General features: G+C 39.1%; 1 protein-coding gene across 1 annotated transcript; it reads left to right on the plus strand.

Annotated features, from left to right (window-relative positions):
- Window positions 1–2,590: 2,590 nt before the first annotated feature.
- Window positions 2,591–4,368, plus strand: LOC122048876. The gene is made up of 6 exons (XM_042610391.1): window positions 2,591–2,794; window positions 2,864–3,067; window positions 3,480–3,587; window positions 3,676–3,746; window positions 3,829–4,186; window positions 4,270–4,368. Exons 1-6 carry the CDS (start codon window positions 2,591–2,593, stop codon window positions 4,366–4,368), a joined length of 1,044 nt encoding a protein of 347 aa, XP_042466325.1.
- Window positions 4,369–9,247: the final 4,879 nt, after the last annotated feature.

Consider the following 9,247-nt stretch of genomic DNA (forward strand, 5'->3'; position numbering starts at 1 on the left):
GAATGGTTTTGCATTTCGCACAGTAGAATCTGAAGGAAACAAAAAAGTGCAGAATAGCGGGGTCATGGTGTCGTCGATGCATGATAATGATGATAATGAGTCAACCTATTATGGTCGGTTAACCGATATTATCTCACTTGATTATAATGGCCATGGGCGAATAGTTCTATTCCGATGTGATTGGGTTAACACTACTGTTGGTATGAAAATTGATCCTTTAGGATTTACAATGTTGAATTTTTCGCGTTTGATACATACAGGAGAACGAGAAGAGCACGAACCTTTTATTTTGGCTTCACAAGCTCAAATGGTTTATTATGTTCGTGATCCAAAAGAAGAAGAATGGCATTGTGTTATTCATCACACACCAAGAGACACATACAACATGGGCAATGAAGATGATGTTGATATAATGCAGTTCATTCCTAACAATTTTTCTAATGCAGAATTTCTGTTAGATGATGTAAACACTGTAGATATTGAGTTAATAAGAACTGATGTAGAAGGCTCAATTGTTGATGGCATGCCTATTGTGAACAATGAAACTGATGATGAAAACTTGGATTGAATTTTATGTTTCGTTTCATGGTTATTTAAACTCTCTTGACGTGTTAAATATGATTTGGTGTTGCATTAGATATTTTAGTTTCATTTCATTCATTAAGGTGCGTATCTCTTTAAGCTATGTTATTGATTCTGTAGATAGCATGTGGGGTCACTTTTAAAAAGTGATGAATTGGAGAGAATGGTTGATTAAGATATGGCACACTTGTTCCTGAAATAGGCAGCTATTTTCAGGATAGTGAATGTGAAGAGATATTAAGGCAAATGATGTTGCTTTGGTGCCTTGGACATCCTGAGTATGGTTGCAGAGCTTTAGATACTCTGCATTAAGCACATGTACTTGTATGAGAAAGAGAAGCCTATTGAGGTGCATGGGTGAATTTCAATTTATTATTTTTGTGCAATTTTTTATATGAATATAAGCCTATTGTCACGTGGGCAGAGTTTTCAATTACTTTTCATTGTTGATTTAAACTTTGTCAAATGTTTACTATAAATTTTACCAATCCTAATAAATTTATGAGCTCATTTTAATTATTATTAATAAATTCTACCAGATATTCAGAATGAAAAAATTGGCTAAGTGTAAAACTCGGCAAGGTTTACTCTTCAAGTCGATCATTTTTTTAAGTCTACCAATTCATGGGCAAACAACGGCATTATCAAGTTTATTTACTTTACCGATTTTTTGTACCATCTACTAAGTTCAGATGACCACTAATTAATTAAATTGGTATTTGATCATGGGATTGATGAGATTTTATTTAACTAAATGAAATCCTTGTAAACTTGAAAAGTTTATTAGGATTTGTGCTATGGAGAAAATATAATTACTTTTAATATTAATTTGTTATATCTATCTCGTAAATTTCATATTATTTCTTCAAAATCATAAAATATTATTTTTTTTAATCATGTAGAGTAATTTACCGTTTTTGGAATCATAGCTAAAATTCTCAATATACTATTGCCATATTTTCTCACATCTAATTTAATAATCTAATATTTTATAAAGTTAAAAATGGTATGACTTAATTAAAAAGAGATTTTGGAAAACGAAAAGGCTTTTATTTGTTGCCTAAAAGAACGTGGAAAAACGAAACGGCGTCATCTTATTCAGATTTGATATTCCCGCTTGTAAACTTTTTTTTTTTTTGAGAAAATCTGCCTTACCTCACAATCGATTTTTTCTGTCTTGTGTAAAGAAAATCTCTGCTCTACCCTAAGTCAGATTCTGGAGGTAAATACTCTTAACATTATGTTTTAAACGAGTTTGGTGTTTAGATAGCTAATGGATTTTTGTAAATCTTCCATAAAATTTCTTTTATGTTGTGAAGGATTATGAGCGGTGATTTTTTTAATATTGTGTTTGTTCTTTATTTGGTTGTAAATATTTTTCTTTTGAGATTGGAATATAGGAGAGAAATTTTCATACGTGTTATTATCCATCCAAGTTCATGACCAATGTTCATAGAAACAAACAACCTGTTGATTATGTTCTTTTTCTATATAATATATAATTAAATTAAAGAACTCCACCACATCAGATATATCTATCATACTGGTGCAAATTGGGGTCTTCTTTATCTCTACAATCGTCTATTTGTTTATTTTTTCTATCATTATTTGTTATGTATCTTTACCATCTTCATTACTATTACTATTATTATTATTATTATTATTATTATTATTCTCAGGTACATATGAAAAATGACAAACAAAAGACTTCAAAAGTTGACGAAGAATATCAGAAGGCGATCTAGGGGACAAGAATCAAATAATAGGCGTGACGATGAAGTTGAATCACAAGACACAACATCACATTCACTATCGGAAACCCAAAATCATGCACTAGCATCACAACAACATGATGAGGAGTTCCATGAGGAAGGTTGGAAATATATTTTTTATATATTTAATTAAGTTTAACGCATGACAAAACAATCATATTTTGCATATATATTTATCTGGCGAAGATGCAGTGTTGCCTTCGCAGAGGCAGCCGAATAGACGTGGGAGGACTGTAATGAAGGATGTTCATGCATTGCATCACGATGATTTGCTACATGTCACATTTAATGAAAGAGGTCAGCCTTATGGTGATTTACAACCGGTACTAGCAAATTATGTGGGAACAATAGCTCGAAATGGAGTTTTGTTGCCCCTTGATTATTTAGACTGGCGAAAAATTCCAAAGCATCGGTTGGAGGAGGCATGGAAACTTGTTATTGTAAGTTGAGAAGTACTTAATATCACACATGAGTTTCAAACATTAACATATTTAATTTTATGTTTATAGGCACGATTCATAATCTCCGATCAACACCGAGATTTTGTGATGCAAATGATGGGAGTTGCATGGAGGCGATGGAGGACCCAAGTTAAAGCTACGTCTTATGATTCGAATATTCCATTAAGGGACCTTGTGTCCATTCGTCCTATTCCTCATGGCCTGGCTATAGAAGTCTGGGAAAGATTATGTGAGCACTGGAAGGTTACTGAGGTAATCACTAGTATTGATAATTTTTTATATATAGTTATGGATATTCCTAGTAAAACTTAAATTTTTTTTTTTTAGAAAAGTTCAAAAATAAATCAAGAAAATGGAAAATAAAAAAAAAAAGGAACTCATGCACAGGGACGAATAAGTATTGCTTCTTTGGAAGATAAATTTGTAAGTATCAAATCTTTTTTTTTTATTTGCAACAAGTTTCATATTACCTATTTGTTGTTTAAACTTTGATGTTATAAATAACTAGTGTTATATGCTTCTATGGTGTTGTAAATATAGATTTATAATGATATAGAATGTAGTTAACCTTTATAGATATGTTGTTAACGATTTATATATGCTTATTGTTTGCAAAATTTCAACTGTCACATTTATTGTATATGTGTTATTGTTCTTCTATTAGTTGAAAGACAATGGTAGGAAGCCGACTCGCATCGAAATAATGCATTTGAGTCGAAGAAGTAAAAAGAAAGGAGGTGCTCCAGTTGATGCTGAAGCCATACGCTATGAGGTACTAATTTGTTGCAATTTTTTAAAATGGATTTTGAATAAATTTTTCATTCAATTGATGTTTTGTTTGTTAACATTTGTTGGATGAGGCTGTGCAAATTCGCCTACAAGACATGCCTGAGGGAACACAAGCAATAGAAGTGCATGAGGATGCATTTCGGTTATATTTTTTTAAAAATTTGATATCATTTTTGTTAAGGCTATTACAAAATGTATATGTATTAATTATAAATTTTATGCAGTGATGTATTCGGAACTGAGCATTCTGGTCGAGTTCGATGTCTAGGAGCAGGAGCACTACCTAGCCAAGTCTTCCCTGAACAATGTAAACGTAGCTCATTCTACAATAGGCAAAACTATCACTCCACTACGGATATCACAGATAAATTCAAAGCAATGCAAGAACAAATGAACAAAGATATGGAGATGCGTGAATCACAGTTGCGAGCAGAAATGGAGGCGCAAAAAGCACAATTTCAAACAAAAATGGAGCAAATGAGACAAATGCAAGATCAGTTTGAAAGTTTTACACGTGTTATGCAGAGTATGATACATGGAACTGCTGGAGGGTCTAATGGACCTGAATTGTTACCAACACAGGTATTTACATATTATATAATATCAAATTAACAAGTTGGTTTCTTGTTCAAATCTATGATTTTAATTTTGATTTATTTTTACAGATGGCAATTGTAATGGCAAACATCATTCAGAAACACATGGATGCCACATCAAATCCAAAAGAAAATGCTATCTCCCGAGAAGATTCATCTGATAATTAGATATTGAAGGAAAAATATATTTTAGTTTGTGCCTTCATTTGTAATCATTAGTATATTTTTGTTTTTAGAATTTCATGTTTCTTGAAACTTAGATACTCATTTGTGGATTGTTGAATTTTGTTTGGTTTATATCCTAGTAAATGACAATTCAGTTTTGTTTTTTTAGTTATTTCTCTTGAATGTACCATGTTTTTTTTTTCCATTGTGGAGTTGCTTGTGCAGTAAAAATGGAATAGAAAATTCTAAAAATGTTTTTTTTAAATGACTTCCGAAGCGGTTAACAACCACTCTTAGAAGGGAAAATGTACTGCAGTGCTCATGGCTGTACAAATGGTTTACAACAGCTTCAGATGTTTGTACAAGTGTTCTGAATAACCGCTCCTATATATTAATTTGAAGCGTTAGTTAACCGCCTCAAGAAGAAAGCAATCACAGCGCTAGAAAACCGAATGTGATGCACGTCTTTAGGTCCGGTTATCAACCGCTTCCAAAGACTAGAAACACCAGCGCTTAAACAATCGCTTCTGTGACTACCTGTTGGAGCAGTTTATAACCGCTTCGAATAATTCTTTTAGGAGCGGTTATTCTTGTTTCACCACCGGTCACTGTGTCACGCCCCCAGAAGAGTCCCTGTCCGAGAAAATTTCGGCAGCATCTCCCCTGTACGGCGGACAATCAAAATTTTCTACAAGCACTAAATACTCAGCCACAGGCGGCTGGAATAATAACAGTAATGAAAATCAATCACCACGCAGTTTATATATATATATTCAGCCTCTGGCTGACACAACCACGCAGTAATAATACTCTGACTCGAAATCAACCCTACTCAACTACACTCGTAAAGCCCAAATCCAATTTTTTTCTTACCTCTTCTGCCGTTCAGGCAGGCATGTAGTGGAGTAAATCCAAATCATACGAAAAGTTCATCCAACGGAAAGATTCCATACAATATCCATATGTAAGTCCAAAACAAAACTAAAATAAAGTCGATAAAAAGCTAAAATGAAACAACTCAAAAACCAACGGCGGAGTAGCACTACGTGCGGTGGGGACTAGCGAACTCCCTCCTGACAGATCAACCCGAAAATAACAACAATGGAGGCGGGGTGAGTCCAACACTCGTACAGTTGATATGCAAAGTAAAGAAATAACACCTAACACTAATCATGCGTATAGTCTCCTGATATAAGAAAGATATAAATATGCATCTGAAGTAAACAGGAGAATGCTGTACTAACCAGGTCCTGAGTATAAGGTCAAACAGTCCGAGTGGTATAGGAATCCTGTATGCATGTCAAACATAGGTATCCAAACAATATGCAGCATATAAATGCAGCAACCACAAACACAAACAATAAATGCATCATGCATATGATGCCAATGATGCGTCCTGGTCACCCCTGACGCCAGTCGATCATCTCATACAAACGTGAGGCCGAGTGGGTAGGGCTGTGACAACCGTGCACTCTGTCGTCACTACTCCTGATGAGTGACCGAGTGGACGGGATGCTGTCGGAGTACACCTATCCTCCTACCCCAAATCATAAATGGGGGAGCGCAATGCTCTCAACTCCCGGTACACGATGACGGGGAGGAATCCCTGCCGGATAACACGTTGTGTCACACTACCCATGAGCGGACCAACGGTGCCTAACAGAGTCCCTGCTGCAACACACTCAGCCTGAATCGACCACTAACCCATGAGTGGTGGTGTGTGCAGATCCATGTAACTGGCGATGTGCTCAGCAATAATGGAGCGGACTATCGCACAGCATGCAATCATGCAAATGATGCATGGCAATAACCATATAAACATCCTGACCTAATCCATATATATAGAAATGTGCACCCTAGGTCAAAGATTCATATCAAATCAAGGTACACAGAAGGTATAAAAACCTAGGTCCTGAACATGGTCAAGCATGGCATATCACTACCCCTATAAGCATGTATAAACAGGTAAAATATACCTGAGATGCAAAACCAATCAATCAATCAAGCATGTAAGATTTGGGTAGTGATTAACCGAAAACAGATAAGAAACACAATTAATGCAACATGTTAATTTAATTACTAAGCATATCAAATGACATAAGTCAAAAGTACCCGCCTCCGATAAAATGGTCCAAATCTGACTCCGAGATACTCGTCTCGCGTCAAAGTCCTGTAATAAATCGTACAGTTTAGCTAAGTTAACTATAAACAAATAGCTAAACAACTTCCAAATCCACCAACCATCTAGGGTTAGTTTCATTAACCCTAATTACACCATTAGATTTATTCCAAATCTAAATTAACAACTATTGCTAACATATCTAGAAACCATCTACAACGGAGACCAATTCCTACACAATTAACGAACCCAAATCAAACACATAACAATCTATATATGTACCAAATCCTTACCTTAATTCAACCGCTGCTGAAAGTCAGAAAGTTGCTGCCCAAAAGAAACATCTGCTGGAAAGTGGCTGCCGGAACCAAGAAAAATCAACAGCACAAGATACTCCCCGAAATCAGTGATCCGCTAAACCCTACACCTGCAGATTAGGTCATAAGGGGAAATCCAGAGTGCAACCAAGTATTACAACCCACTCACCTTGTTGGCTCAGCAGAAAGGAACTAGGGCAGAGGGGTTTTAGGCACACAAGATGAAAGTCAGCTTCTGTGCTAGGTCACAAGAAAACCCAAGCAGTGGTACTCGGGTGCCGGAATCGGGGTTGGCCGGCGCTACTCGAGGGCTGACGTCGGCTGGAAACTAGCACACGGCTTGACACCCGACCTCCCGGCGAAGAGGGCTCGGCTATCAGTAGAACTCGGCTAGGGCACAGATGTATTTCGGCCGGCAGCACCGTTGTGAAGAGATCTCGGCGCTAGGGTTCGGCTTCGGTGTGCACGACTAGGGCAGAGATTAGATCGCCGGCGTCGGCAGAGGAGAGGAGGAAGGAACTGCCGCTGGGTGGCAGTTAGGGCAGAGAGTTGGCGTCGGGCGCAAAGGCTCGGCTTCTATGGAGTTGCAGCCGACGGTGGCCTCGGGTACCGGCGAGAAATAAAACGCAGGGCCGGCGGTTAGGGCAAGGATCGGGAGTGAGGCTCGGCGTCGGTGCGTGAGAGGAGAAGGGAGTGGCGCTGGTGCGGCTCGGCAAGGAAGAAACGGCGATACCAATAAATAAAAGGAAATAAAAACAGAAAAAGAAAAAGAAATAAGGAAAAAGAAATTAAAACTTTTCCTCATTAAAACAGGGTAGCCCAAATAGGCTTTTCCGGGCCCCGTTCCGATCCCCGTTAACTCGTCCATACGAGTTATGAAAAATTCCCGAAAAATATCCAAAAATTCCGGAAAATTCCCTTATTCATATTCGCCTATTTCCGGTATTTTACATTCTCCCCCACTTATAAAAATTTGGTCCCCAAATTTCGTTATCTACCATCAGCAAGTACTAACAATAGATATAGAGTATAAATGCTGAATGGTAAATAAATCACATACCTCAAGTGAAAAGATGGGGATATCTAGCTCGGATCGTATCCTCAAGCTCCCAAGTAGCCTCCTCGTCCGAATGATGCTGTCATCTGACTTTAACCAGCCAGATAGTCTTGTTCCGCAACTGACGCTCTTTCCGGTCGAGAATCCGTACCGGAACCTCCTCATATGTAATGTCAGGCTGAACTGGAACTGAGATATCTGCCAGCACATGCGTCGGGTCGGGTACATATCTCCTCAGCATGGATACATGAAATACATCGTGCACGCCTGACAGGGACGGTGGTAGTGCCAGTCGGTAAGCTACTGCTCCGATCCTCTCCAGTATCTCGAAGGGACCAATGTACCGCGGAGCTAGCTTACCTCTGAGGCCAAATCTCTTCACCCCTTTCGTGGGTGAAACTCGCAGAAATACATGGTCGCCCACAGAGAACTCTAGTGGTCTGCGTCTCCGATCAGCATAACTCTTCTGACGATCCTGCGCCTCTGACATCCTCCGTCTGATAGTACGGACCAACTCTGCATCCTGCTGAACTCTATGAGGTCCCAACAACTGAGCCTCTCCAACCTCATCCCAAAGGACTGGTGTCCGACAAGGTCTACCATACAACGCCTCAAACGGTGCCATCTGAATAGCCGAATGGAAGCTGTTGTTGTAGGCAAACTCTACCAACGACAGATGGTCCTCCCAACTGCCTCCGAAATCCAAAACACATGACCTCAGCAGGTCCTCTAAAGTCTGAATGGTCCGCTCTGTCCATCATCTGCGGATGGAAAGTCAGATCTTGAAACGGTGCCCAAGGCCCGCTGCAGACTGCGAAACGAGGCGTGAACCGTGGATCTCTTTCCGAAATGATACTCAATGGAACACCATGTAGTCGATAATCGCTAATACAGATCCGCCAATCGATCCAGGGAATCAGTCCTCCGAATCGCTAAGAAGTGCTGATTTGGTTAATCGATCAACGATTACCCAACTCGCATGGCCTCGCCGTGTCCTCGGCAACCCTACCACAAAGTCCATAGTAATGTGATCCCACTTCCACTCGTGAATAGGAATCAGAAAACCTGCAGGTCTCTGGTGCTCAGCCTTCACCTGCTGACAGACAAGACATCTAGCTACAAAATCCGCGATGTCTTTCTTCATGCCGTTCCACCAGTAAGAACGCCTCAAGTCTCGATACATGCGGGTCCCGCCTGGATGGATCGCAAATCGAGAACGATGTGCCTCCTGTAATAGCTCCTGTAAGACCGGATGAGACTGAGGTACGCATAATCTGCCTCGGAAGAATATAATACCCTCCTCGTCTCGTGTAAACTCGGTCTGCTGCCCGGAAGCTATCTGACTGCTAATAAACTGCAAATGCTGATCACTAGCCTGTGCCTCTCGGA

Source organism: Zingiber officinale, chromosome 2B (genome assembly GCF_018446385.1).
Source record: "Zingiber officinale cultivar Zhangliang chromosome 2B, Zo_v1.1, whole genome shotgun sequence".
Lineage (NCBI taxonomy): Eukaryota > Viridiplantae > Streptophyta > Magnoliopsida > Zingiberales > Zingiberaceae > Zingiber > Zingiber officinale.